Genomic DNA, 14,700 nt, shown 5'->3' on the forward strand with positions numbered 1-14,700 from the left:
GTCATGCCCTTCCAACTTTTCAGTTATGTGCATTTTAGGAATTAAATATCACGTGTCTCAAACGGTGAAGGAAAAAACATCGTGAGGGTTTCTGCATTCCTGAGAATTTTCTTAATGCTCTACGTGTGAAGTCTGCCATTCCAAATTAGGCCATTAATTGACTATTGGCCTAACCCCTCTTATTCTGAGAGGAGACTCGTGCTCAGCAGTGAGCCGAATATGGTTACTATGACAACAAGCTGGTTGTGATATTCTTCTTTGTCGCAACACTCTTGAAGTGTACGTGGTTGTCACTTTCGGGGTGGTGGCAAGCTTTATGATCAATCTCCATTCCTCTGGCACTATAGCTCTTTTAGTACATTCGTGGAGCAAACCATTGAGAGACCAATTTTGATCACGTCAGTCCATCGCATTGGTGACCTACCACGCGCTTTCAATCCTTCAACCTTCTCCTGCACAACAAGTCGTTCTATTGACGCGTAGATCGTCGTGTGATGTGTCCAAAGGAAGAATACGTCTTTTGGACGATGGAAGAAAGCTGTTTGATGTTGGTTGTTGTTGGATATAACAGCTCCCAATTCCCGGGGCAATCTAGCAACCGTCCACACGTAATGCCCGCCGGTGAGTGGTAAGATGTTTCACTCCACCAATAATGTATGAGCACCGTGTGTTGTGTTATTTAACTAGCATAACCCGCGAATTCACCCGACTGCAACCCTCGTATAAAGGCCGTAGAATATACAATGTGTGTTTCAAAGGGATATCATTAATTCAACCCCTTAAAAGATTGCGGTTCCGATGAAAACTCCCAGACAGCTTGGCTTTCTACGTCATGCTAGCCGTCCACCATCCGGGATGTCAAGCCGTTAGCGCTGCAGGCATGAGACTTATCTAGTGAGTCAACTATTCCATCCGTAAATATTGCCAATATTTACCATATCTGAGATGCACAAGGTTATACGATGTCCGATACAAAGAAATGAAATCTTGCTAAACATGACATGATGACGACAGAGTTTCAGACAAGAATTATGTTAGAAACAGTTTTAGAAAGTCAGTGCTTTCTTTTCTAGAATTAATTTTATAATAAATACCTACCCTAACTAACCTACCTATAAAAATGACCACATACAAATGGTATCTTTTACTTGTAAATCAATTTTTTTTTTTGATATTTTTGGTATTTCACAATCTTAAGTAAAAATTTTCATGAAATTTTTCACGGATTTATGTGAATATTAAACAAATGTAGATTAATTTTTTTTATTTAATATAGGTATTGATAAGACACCGAAAATTTAACACAACAAGAAATCTATGATGTCAGCATTAATTTCAAGCACACTTACGTTTCCTCTAAATCGAAGTCGTCATCGAAATAGTCTTCAGTCTCAAACTTAATCCTCGGCAAGGACAAATCCATTTTCGTAAACACTAACTTACACTACACTAAACTATCACAAAAATCACATCATAACGGCGGACGTGAAATGATTTTCAAATAAAACACAGTACACTCTCTCCGGTCACAATATGTGCGCGCACGCATATTAGAGGGTTAGGGGTGGAATGACGCCGTCAGTAAGGGAGCTGAGAACTCCGGGGGTGGTAAGGGGTGAGGTAGCGGTGCGCGGGGTGGGGTAGCCAGGTAGCAGGGCCGCTATGGGGTCGCGTAAATCCCGAGTTCTCAGTATTGTTTGGGCGAATAATAATACGCGAGACGCGTACGCGAACGTTTCGTTAATACTGCATAGTTAGTAGTGATGTGCGGGATGTTTAAAAAAATACATCCGCGGATACGGATCCGAGTACGGATATTTGGTGTCAACATCCACAGAAACGGATACAGATCTTTGCTTTCTAACTAAATCAGTGTCGGTCGGTAATTACCTAAATGCAAAAATTACCTAATGATTCATTAGGAACCTGTATTAGAAAATGAATTTCCTATTTGACCCATTTTTAAATATAGTGCCTCCCCTAATTTAAAAATTTATGCATTTACTAGCTGACGCCGCGCGGTTTCACCCGCTTGGTTCCCGTTCCCGTAGGAATACGGGGATAATATATAGCCTATAGCCTTTCTCGATAAATGGGCTATCTAACACTGAAGGAATTTTTAAATCGGACCAGTAGTTCCTGAGATTAGCGCGTTCAATCAAACAAACAAACAACCAAATAAACTCTTTTATTTATGTACGATACTTCACACCACACCCCCCGCGACGACAGACAGGGCATGTTTCGACTGGCATTGTCTTTTTGGTTTTGTTTAGTTTAGTTTTGCACTGGTCACTTAGTCAGTATGAATAATGTGGTCGGTTATGGTACACGATTTAAAAAATGTCGACAAAGAAGAAAATTAATAAGCTAAAGATCCGCCAAAAAGATCTTTCTCCCTTGGATATCCGCCTATACGGCTATTGATATCCGGCACATCACTAGTACTTAGTGAAATTACATAGTTGATGCTATAGTACTAATACGCATAGGTATATGGCAGACCTACTATTATTCCAAATAGCAACGAATAATCAATTCATTAGTATAGAAATTAACAAATTACTTATTGCTAATTGTTATTTGCCAATACATTATTATACACTTTTCAAATTAAATTAAGCGCCATTTTACTTTGAATTATTGCATTAACTTTCTAAAACTAAATACTTTGGATATATTAATAATTAATATGACGTTTTCTACCACAATTAATTACATAATCATAATTTTAAACAATTGCTAATGACAAGAACTATTTAATTTATGACCATAATAATAATAATATACTTATTGAGATGTAATTAATTTATTACTTTCTTGTGAACTTATAAATAAAATCTTTTTTGTTTGCAGGTGAGATCGCAATCATGGGTTAACTTATCATCGAATAAAAAAAATACTAAATAGCGTCCGCAAGTGAAGAAATACGATTGTCAACCGGGCCATCACTACCTCGTACCACTGGGAACGTACCTATACATATAATGATTGTTTGCTTGTTTGTCTTATCGGCTCAATGGAATGTGTAGCCACTTGTTCGGCATTGAATGCGTCGCATATTTTAATTAATGTTTTGATTAATTAATATTAATACGCTGCTACTGGACGCTTGCTTAGTCAATGAAAAGACAAAATATGTAGCCTTCAACTTTATGCTGTTTATAGTTTCGAGGGTGACGACTATGTTTAGCATTCCCTGGATCCAACAATGGGCGTAGGGTTAAGGATATCCTGGACAGTTAACTAACACGTCTCTTCTCCGTTCGTGTTGTTCTCCCTGCCTAGCCAAATTATTATTATTTTTATACCATCATCAGCACAACAGCATTATCATCATATCAGCCAATGGACGTCCACTGCAGGATACAGACATTTTGTAGGGACTTTCAAACATCACGATCTTGAAGCGCCTGCATCCAGCGAATCCCTGCGACTCGCTTAATGTTATGAGTCCAGTGAGGAGTCGACCAACACTTATTTTTATATATTCTACGTAATAACATGAGAAATTATCAATCAAACAATCACCAGAGAAAATAAAATGTCGAAGCGCGTGATTTGTATTCTGTAGTAATCTTTATTTCTTATTTTGCCTTTTATCATTGTTAAGTCAGGTAAAGCATTATATTATGCTGTTATCAATTATAAAACATTGTAAAATTTAAAACAACAGTAACTACAGTTTTACACAGTTCTACAGCCCCATTATCTATCAGCTTTACATTTTTTTTACACATAAAATGCATGTGTTTGCATACGGTCTACCCTCATATAACGGCGTCTCTTATCTATGAGTTAAAGTTAACTCGGGGCCAATAGGGACTGTTATCTTTTGGCGATAACGGACATTTTGCATGTTGCTAACTGTCTGGAACTGAACAATAAACGTTCTTTTCTCCTTTTGGACAATAGTCCAGTAAATAAAAGACTCATTTATAAAACAATGCAGATTATCATTACTACTATCAGCCTACTTTAGAGGCCCAGACCTGGGTCAGGACTCCTTCCTTATAGGAAAGGGGGTATTAGAGCTTAGAGCTTCGACCCACCACGCAGGTCCAATGCGAATTGGTAGGCATGTGGTATTTTATACTTTTTTTTAGCGATCACTATCAGATGTTAATGTCAGGACAATGATAGTCTAAATCAGAGTGTATTTGATGACTTGAGTTCTTTGTTCGGCAGCGTGGACATGCTGCTAGTCGCCTTAGTGATTTAGTGCAATAATGTTTTCTGTTGTAATTATTGATCATAAATTGTTTAGTGTGGAAGAGAGAAGAGTTTACTATCTCAAAAGCCGAGCCAGGATATCGTGATACAAAGCCACATACGCTAATCACTGGACCAACGAGGCAGTTAATAAAACCATTTTATTGAAATGTAGGTATATTCTATACCTAAGGATAAACCATACTTTTATTAACAACCAAAGTTTGAAACTCATAATTACCATAATCATGTAATCAAGTACCTACCTACCTAATTGGTACTTCATTATAAACAAAAAAAAACAATTTTCGAGTACGAAAAAATTATATTAAATCGAAAAAAAAAATTTTGTTCGGCTGTACCTACTTCGTTTTCCAACCTTGAAATTACATTTACTTAAAATCTTAGAAAACCGATTCAGGCTAGACTGTATTACACACAAGGTCAAAAATACATGCAAAAAAGTACACCCACAGCGCGGCAAGAAATAATAAAAATGGAATTTTTGTTTTAATTAGTTAATTTATTATTGCTACCTACTAAGAATTTCTTTAAGCTCATTAAGCAATGAGTAAGCGGACACAAATGTAGCTTCGGTGATACCTACTAGTTAATTGTTCATAATAACGTGGATTACCACGTTCCATTCAATTCCACTAATGAGGTATGGGAATAACCTAAACTATGTACAATGAATAAATAAAAAAATTGATTTATTTTGCTATTCTTTGCTAAAAACGGACGAATTCGAGCGACAACGACACTGACCTAACAAAAGGTGCTACTACTTCAAAATCGGAGCATTCGCAGTAGGTACGACAAAAAAATATATGCAAAATAAACTTTTTTTATTCTTTGCAAGTTAGCCCTTGACTACAATCTCACCTGGATGGTGATGATGCTATGCTAAGATGGAATCGGGCTAACTTGTTGAGGAGAAGAATGAAATCCACACCCCTTTCGGTTTGTACACGACGTCGTACCGGAACGCTAAATCGCTTGGCGGTACGTCTTTGTCGGTAGGGTGGTAACTAGCCACGGCCGAAGCCTCCCACCAGCCAGAGCTGGACCAATTAAGAAAACCTCAATCGGTCCAGCCGGGGATCGGACCCAGGACCTCCGTCTTGTAAGTCCACTGAGCATGCCACTGATCCATGGAGGCCGTCAAACCCCCCACCTGTCATCTAGTGTTCTTAATCAATGCGAGCGATCAATTAGGTACCCGCGCATATTTGTGGTTAAGAATAATGAATGAGGATCGACTCACGGCACCCCTCTTTACATTCTACGGCTCACACTTTGGGAACCACTGGCATATACCAAAGAGTAACGCACCTTCACAATGTACTGACGTGTTCCTGCACGCGCGGGGCTGAGCGGGCGGGGGCGCGGGCGGCGGGGACCGCTCCGCATCGCACGCGCGACTCGGCACGGCGGGGCAGCAGCCCGCCCCTTCCTCTGCCCACCGCTTGTTCTGCAACAACAACAACATCATCATCAGCCTATTTTAAAGGCACACAAAGGGACAAGTGGCGCAAACGTGCGATATAAAGAGAAATAGACAAAATATCGTCCAAGTGGCGGAGTAGTCCCAGTACCCTTTCTTTCGTCCCAACTCAATGAAAGAGATATATTGCCCTGATGAAGCGATTTCAACTAAGTTTGTTCTGTATGAAAGGTGACTTAAGTGCGAGTGTTCTTAAACATGTTAGATGAAAATGTGTTGAGAAACTCACTGTTCATTGGAAGTGAACATTGATGATTGTCGAAAGTGTAATTAATAACTTCATTACCTTCGGAGGCTTTTCAAAATTTTCAATTTTATGTTATTTGATAAATAAAAATATTCTATAACTTTATAGAATATACTCGTAGAATATCTCTATGATCTTTTATAAACTTGAGAACATATTTTTGGACCCATTGGTCTCGTACAAATACTTCGGAAATCGTCTCCTCTATGTGAACTGCAAAACTTTTTATAGATAGTAAGTAATATTTTTAGGTATAATTAAATATTTATGTTCTCAATAATAATAAACAAATATTACGTATATAATCGTTTTCACGCGTTTACGCTTATCAAAAGGTTAATTATTGTTATAAGTAAGAGGTGATAAGATTGTATTACATAAAATATTTTTAAATGCGACTTAAAGTAAAAGAGATTATTTCGGTGAAAGAACCTGTAATGGCTAGATCTTTGAAAGAAAATAAAGTTAATCCAGCAAACGGTTGCCAGAGGTCACACCAAGGCGTGGGCATCACAGGCTATTTGCTCTGTCCTATTCTCACAAAGTAAAAGATATTAACTTATAACTTAAACTGCGCAAAAAAAGTGTTTTCAAAGTTTACAGACTTCCTAGTTATTTTTATATCAGTCTCTTGACGATGCCAAAGATGCAGAATCAGCAATAATAATAATAAATAATATAAGAATAAGATGTTGTTATGTTGTTAGGCTAGCTAATTACGTAATAACTTAAAACAGAAGATCCCTAAAGCCTAGTTCGGACTACTTTAGTAGCTTAGTCGAGTAGCGTAAAATTTAGCTGCTAAACACCAAAAATTTAGTCGAGTTGGTTAGTACTCGCTACTCGACTAAACTACTAAAGTAGTCCGAACAAGCCTTTAAGTAGGACCTGAATAAAGTAACCGACTTGTTATTAAATGGATTTGGTAATACATGGATCTGTTATTACATGGATCTCATAACTTTTTACGGTAGAATAACTGAACTTCTTTTGTTGAAGTGATTGCTTCTTATGGGAGAGTAAACCAGTTCGTAACGTAACGCGTTACGTCGCCACTGTGTCTGGATCCCTTATACGGCAGCAGGTTTAAGTTATCACTTCTGTCGAGCGTCCCGAGACGCATTTTTTTTAACACGCTTATATTAGCTTCACTTGTAACTAACTATGTATATAAGAAAATCTTGGAATCTTAATTTGACCCACTTCCCGGTCTTCGATTAGGATGAAATTTTGCACATGCTCTGAGTTCTGATGACAATACATAACTAGCTAAGAAGCGTTATTACAAATCCAATATGGCGACCTCCTCAATATGGCGGACAGGCTATTTGAAATTCACCCCCATGATATAAATAGGTATCAGGCGTGTTTTTTAGTTTTTTAATTTATGATGGCAAAATATTTCCTGTTTTAAACATATACTGTAACATAAATTCGAGGCATACGAATATGTATAAAATAATACAGCATTACGTAATGACATGTTCAATATAAACTTGAGTAATCATCGCAATCAATTTAGGCTCCATTACGTATGAATAATAAAATTTATCAATAGGCACGTTAATTCTTTTGTGTTAATAGTCTTTGTGTTTGCACCGCACAACACTTGTGTACAATTTATATTCGTAACTACAAGTATGTACAATTTCCGTTTATATCTACAGACATTTAGCGTGCAAGACACGTGCCGTGGCACTCAAAATAATATTCTTCTATACAGTGTTTATTATAGTATCTATCGTAATGCGCCCGCACAGACGTTGAAAGACACGGGCCGCGCCCGGCCATTATTCGCGGAAAATATATTTTGTCTGTGCGGTTCATGTCTGTAGAGACGTTTTCATGAAACCTGAGCTAAAATTGTCAGCGCCTTACACAAATGACAATAAGACCGCCATTACCAAATGCCAATGAGCGCCATTAAGACATTTATTTTAGCGCCGCGTCTGGCGGACTTCTTCCATGTAAATGTCTCTAGCTACCTGCTGAGCAATGTGAATAGATGGTGTCTGTGGGTGTCTGCCACGTTACTTGTCTGTGATGCACTGTGTCTGTAGATATAAACGGACCTTCCGTTCCTAATTATTGACAGCGGATTTGCTTACGTTAATTTAAATTAAATAAAAAAAAAGTAGCCCAGTATCCGTGGAGCATTTTTGGCTAATTACCAACCTACTGAACTATTTAACGGTCCGGTACGATGTCGCGTAGAAACCGAAAGGGGGTGTGGATTTTCATCCTTACCTCCTACCAAGTTAGCCCGCTTCCATCTCAGATTGCATCATCACTTATCAGGTTAAATTGTAGTCAAGGGCTAACTAATAATAAAAAAATGAAAAAAAAAATAAGTTGTAGTCAGTAAAAATTAATTAATCATTCAATCGATAAACAACGGGTGGTCGCAAAAAGATTAATTAAATTAAAAATAAGACACAATTGAGGTATAATTGTCAATTGAATCGAGACCAGTATAAAGATACCGGCGAGTACCACTATCACCTCGTGCCCATTTTCGTAGACCAGCCTTGATTTCAATGAATCTTATGAAATACTGTCTGTGAATTCTTTTATGTGAAAAATAATATTCTACTAAAATAGTACTAGTATCCTAATTTGGCTTTTTGAATGATGGCGTCCACTCGAGTGAAGTTCTATGTTTCTTTTTTTCTGTTTGTATATTTGGTGTAGGCGAACGAAGAAACTGAACGCCAAATTCGAGGAAAAGAAACTAGAACATACTTTTTTCTGCATTAAATTTTTCCAAGGGTTCTGAACGACGTAGTACCTAAATTAAAGTATATTACAGGTTCTTCCTTGAAAAATATGCTTTCAAATAATAAAAAAAATCACCCAAACCCCTTCATTAATGTTTTTGGGAAAATGTTTTTAAGAAACAAGAACCAGAGCATGATTAAAAATGAAGAAAACAACAGAGTGAGAAAGAGAGAAATTGGATGCTAACAAAATAACTTTTAAAGACATCGCAGCAGAATAGCCACAACTCGACAGTATCATTACGAATTTTCTTTTATCGCTCTAAGTGTTAGACAGAAAGAGGTAGAGACGAATTTTGACGAATTCTAGGTTCACACTGTTCAGTTTGAAAACATAGTTACAGAATAGCCATGCAGATAGTAGAAATACATTCGATTCTTCTTCGCCTCAGCCCCTGAGAGTTTCCAGTTTTATTCAAACGGCTAATCTTTAGCTAGACTATATTATTCATTGCGGGCAGTTAACTTGTCTTAGATCTCTCTTGACGATAAGTAACTAAACTATGTTAATAGTGCCATTTGAAGATGCAATCGCTCTATGAGACAAGGCTTTGTAGATCTAATCGGTTTTAAGTCAACATGGGGGTCTTGTAACATCTAACTTAGATGATCTAAGTTAAAATAGATTAGACCATTAAAAGGGGGTATAGTAAAAGTCGAGATAAGAGGAGGCTCTGGTTATAGATGCCATCAGCAGAAAATTTGATAAACTAGCTGACACCCGTGACTTTGTCCGCGTAAAATTCAGTTTTCCACAAATCCCGCGGGAACCATAGATTTTATGGGATAAAAGGTAGCCTATGTATACAAACATATAATCTATCTCTATTCCAAATTTCAGTAAAACCTGCTGTGTAGTTTCATCGTGAAAGAGTAACAAAAATCCATACCTAACTTTCGCGTTTACATTTTGTGAAGTACTAGCGGACGCCAGCGAATCAGCTTAGAATTCAGTTTTTCACAAATCCCGCGGGAACCATGGATTTTTTCGGGATGTAAAATAGCCTATGTGTTAATCCTAAGTAAAATACGTTTCCGTTCCAAATTTCAGCCAAAATCGCTTCAGTAGCCGCAGCGTAAAGTAGGAACAAACTTGTAAACAGAAACTGTCGCCTTTATAATATTAGTGTGACTATTAGTGACCTTACGAGAGGAAAAATTAACAATATAATGTTGCCTGAGAAACCTATAGATAAATGTACCTACTAGATACAATCTACGCAAAACGTCGAATACCATCATTTTCCTCCTACCCACGACGTAGATACTTATAATCCAATTTGCGCAGTCGATGGTTTAAAAATAAACGACCCACTTTCCAGCAAGAACTTTGACAGGAAAATTGGTTTCCACAAGCTTCCCCATACTCTAACCCATGACACTACGCCATATGATATGAGGCTTGGCAGTGAGATATCGATCGACTTCGTGCATTAAAGATTCGTTCGACATTTCTGTACATAGGTAACTATTAATGGAATATATGTGTATGTATCATCATTATCATTAACAACCCATATAATTATACGGTTCACTGTTGAGCACTCTCGGAATGAGAGGAGTTGGCTATATAGTCCACCACGCTAGCCCAATGCCGATTGGCAGACTTCACACACGTAGAGAATTAAGAAAATTCTCAGGTATGCAGATTTCCTCACGATGTTCTTCCTTCGCGATTTGAGAAACGTGACGTTAAATTCTTAAAATGCACACAACGGAAAAGTTGGAAGTCCGGACTGGATTCAAACCAATGAATCAAAGGCAGGCGGTTTTCTAACGATTCGGATTGGGCTATACTAGGATTCATTTAAAATCATACCTGAGTTTAGGGTCAATTTAAACCAAATTAATAATATTTTCGAGCATCATTAACTGAGAAAGCTGAAGCTGAAGAAAGCTTCTCTAAGCTCCTCCACTTCATACGCGAGATTCAGCTTTCTCGGTTCATTTGCTTTTCTAAGACAACTTTTCTGACAATATATGATATTTGTGTCCTGAAAGCCACATGTGCGATGTACAGAATATGCGCCGCACTTTAAGTGTCATCTCAGTGTTACTGTCGCGTCGAAGGAATCTGCCTACAGCGATAGTCACTGTAGACAGCTAGTAATGACGCAGGGATCTTCAAAATATTCAATTAGAGCGAAGGCCTTCGTGATTCTATAAAAGCTGAAGATTGTAAGCCAACATATACAAATAGGAACATATTGACAATAACCCCCGAAGGTTATGAAATTATTAAATACACTCTCGATCAAGTCATCAATATTTTCTTTCAGTGCGCTTTCATTTGAGACTCCACTCGAGTGTATTTGCAAACATTCTTGGAATCGCTTCATCATTTCGGAAGCTATGGTGCCACAGACAGACAGACACGTCAAATTTATAACACGCCTCTTTTTGCGTTTCGGGGGTTAAAAATGTGCTTTACACTTAAGACGGTGTAGGGTCTGAACCATCAACCTGTGAGCATGAAGGCTTCATTCAGCCTTCGTACATTTTATATTTATTTTGTAAATATGACCTACTTTTCCCCTTTCATTAGCCACAAAGACAACACCACCAGGGATTACATAAACTCCGTCACAGTTAACTTTTCTTAAACTTACCATCCATTTAATCTCATTTCAGATCTTTGTCAAACTCTATATTAGTAAAATCTTATCATATTTCGCCGCGTATTTCCCGTTAGTTGATTGATAATGATTAATACATTTCGTTACAACCAGCACGTAATATTTAATAGCTTGTTGTAAAAAACAAAACGCGTACCGCAAATCTAAGGACGGTTATAGACTAGCGTTTTCAACACGCATACGGTTTTAACGGCATACGCACTAACATGCGCTCTACTAGTATATTTTGTTCTTCATAAAACCTGACTCGCGTACATGGGCATAAGCTCAAACCGGTAGTTGTAGTTCAAGTTTCAACATGATTTCTGGCGAAGAAACAATAATTACATTTGCGTTATTTATTTGCCGTCAAAAAAAACATACAAAATGTTGGATCACTGATAGAGGATCAAAACTGACAACCAGTTATTTAATACACATTATCATGAAATGCGAAGTGATTCTTAATGATTACAAAATTCACACAAGCCTATAAACACATCAACGCTCGAATTGGAGGATTTGCGCGTTTGGAAAAATGCGCGCCTATCTACGCTTATTACACGCGCTTTCAAAAACGCGCGTGCAAAACGCTCGTCTAAAACCGACAAAAGACGCGGATGCAAAATGCACGAGTTGAAAGTCAACGACCGTGTACCATGGACCGGATTTGTTTTTTCAGCCCGAGCGCCCAATTCTTTATGGCTCTACTTTTCAAATGGATCTAGTCTAAACTGTAACATCGTAAAACTCTTTATAGATTTATGGATTTATGTATTTTGGTAATGCCTCGTTGGTCCAGTGTTTAGCCTGTGCGGTCACCAACAGTGCTAACATGGGACCAACGACATGTTTCTTGAACAGAAATAGACAAATTTCAACCAATAACAGCGCAACTGGAAATAGTGAATAGAATATCAAATAGTGTGTTATTTATCTTGAAGAACGCCTCATATTGTGCGGGATTTAAAGGTATTTAAATAAATTTCAAATAAAATAAGTTTGGCAGATAAAAGTTCAAAATAATTAATTACGCGCCACGCCACTGCGCTGTTAAAATACAGATGTTAGGGTCATGCAACGCCTTTTAAAAATAATAATTTTGTGATTTAGTATGAAAGATTTTTTTTAGTAAATTAATTATTTTATATACAGAATTATTATGTAAGATCGAAATATATCAGAACGTTTCGGGATGGGATTACCATTTACCTAACACGTTGTATTTATACTCATCATCTGTCAATACAAAACAATACAAAACTGTCTTGTTTATCGTCTCAAGATGCCGTCGAGTAGATTGCCAGCGCACAGTCGACGACATGTCAAGAGCTCGCGTCTAAGAAATAGGGTCACCAGTTCACCACTGGTTGACCCGATGGGTTTCTTAGAAAAAAGTTTTAACTTTTTGTATACTCGGTTCTTATTTATAATTATAGTATTTTATTTAACTTAGCCAATATTTAATAAATCTAGACTAGTATTATTTTGTGAGTTTGTAATGGTAATCTCTAGACCAACAGAATCGATTTAATAAAAAATTACCAATAGAAAGCTAAAGCTTTACCTAGTAATATGACCTATATTTTTATAGCCGTACCACAATATAAGGTGTGTGCAAATAAAGCTACTGTAGTAGTTATGCGAGTCACATTCTGGCTGCTAAATTGATTGAATAAAATTTTACCATAATATGGTACAATAGACTAGGTCTTGCGGATATCGCTCGTGTGGAATGGTTTGAGTCAAGAGGCGGCCATAGGTACTCATAGGTATAAACAAAACAAACCTTTTGAAGAAATTCTAAATGGCTAAAAATTAAGATAATAGAAAAACAGCAGAACACAAAAACGATTTTGTGATGCTTTTCCATCTATCTAATCTCTACCAATCTAATAATCGCTAATCTCTGGAACTTTTTCTGACTTTAAACAATTTTTTTTAATAATACCATGATGATGTAAGTAAGAAAGTTAACCAAACATTAAAAATAGAATTTTACGAACTCAATAATACTTAATGGTACTAAATACAGAATGGCATAGAAAACGATTAATTCAATATCTCTTGAGTTACTGTCTGCTCAAATCCCATTTGCGGTTTTGAAAAATCACCCCGACCAGCCAACCAAATAAAGGGAACAGTCTATTACGCGCACAGTAGCTGGAATCATTTAGATTTACGCAGAAACGCAACGCATCAACTATTTCCTCATTTGCGTTGTTGTTCACAGGAAGTGGCAACTGGGGGTATTGCGTATCTTTTGATAATGACTAACCTTATAGAGGAAATATATACTGAGAATATATATATTTTTTTACTTTACAAGTTAGCGCTTGACTACACGGTCACCTGATGGTAAGAAATGATGCAGTCCAAGATGAAAGCGGGCTAACTTGTTAGGTGGAGGATGAAAATCCACACCCCTTTTCGGTTTCTACACGACATCGTACCGGAACGCTAAATCACTTGGCGGTACGTCTTTGTCGGTAGGGTGGTAACTAGCCACGGCCGAAGCCTCAGCTCCTCCCCAGCCAGCCTGCTGCTTCCCAGCATCCTGTATACCTAATCTACGTTCATTTTTTTCAAAAATTACAGACAATAATGTTCGTGAATTTGGGTGCGATACTGTTCCTTATGTAATTAGTCTGAGACAGTCTCGTTGGATCAGTGGTTACTGGTTAGCCTAAGCGGCTTCCGCTCATGGGAGTCCTGCAGTCAAATTCACTAACTTTTACACAAACTTTCTTGTCAGTGGACATAATTACGAAATTTACAACTGATCAAAATTGACATTATAGGTAATAAAATGTCATCCGGTGCTTACTGACAACCCTTCGTGGAAATCATAGAGTAGATAGATGACACTACCCAGTTAACACTTTTTTTAATTCTTGCAGCGACCCACTTAGGAACCACTTGGTTCCGGAATGTAATATTACCAACTTCTTAACTCTGGGTTGAGAATTTTTACTGAAAATTTTTTACAAGAAAAAAAGAACTCTGTACTTTGAAGCCCAGACTGAAATTCAGGAATGGATCCTAAAATTGAATTCTCGTGATCAGAAGCCATATAGACTTACAAATGGATCAATAGACACGAGAAAGAGTAATACAATAAAAGTGATATATTACAAGGCTCCTACAAAGAAACAAGGCCTCTGTCGCGTGTCGAGAGTAGAGAAAGTAGCGATTGTTCGCTCGTCAGCAAACCACCATCGCTTCAGATGTGGAGATACCTGCGAGGATTGAGGGTGGGGAAGATGTTTATCTACGCATGTATTTTACATTGTAGCGAGCTCTATATTGGCACTAATTGCAAGAGTAAAGTACCTACTAATA

The 14,700-nt window shown here is 37.5% G+C and overlaps 1 protein-coding gene across 2 annotated transcripts in view; it reads right to left on the minus strand.

Annotated features, from left to right (window-relative positions):
• Positions 1–1,580, minus strand: part of LOC112051088 (homeodomain-interacting protein kinase 2) — a 41,748-nt gene extending 40,168 nt beyond the window's left edge. The window contains exon 1 of one of the 2 annotated variants that reach the window (XM_052888685.1): positions 1,350–1,580. In XM_052888685.1, coding sequence (XP_052744645.1) covers positions 1,350–1,423 — 74 coding nt within the window. In that variant the 5' untranslated portion in view covers positions 1,424–1,580. The remainder of the gene's footprint in view (positions 1–1,349) is intronic. The other variant, XM_052888684.1, reaches the window with a different exon arrangement.
• Positions 1,581–14,700: the final 13,120 nt, after the last annotated feature.

Source organism: Bicyclus anynana, chromosome 23 (assembly GCF_947172395.1).
Source record: "Bicyclus anynana chromosome 23, ilBicAnyn1.1, whole genome shotgun sequence".
Classification (NCBI taxonomy): Eukaryota; Metazoa; Arthropoda; class Insecta; order Lepidoptera; family Nymphalidae; genus Bicyclus; species Bicyclus anynana.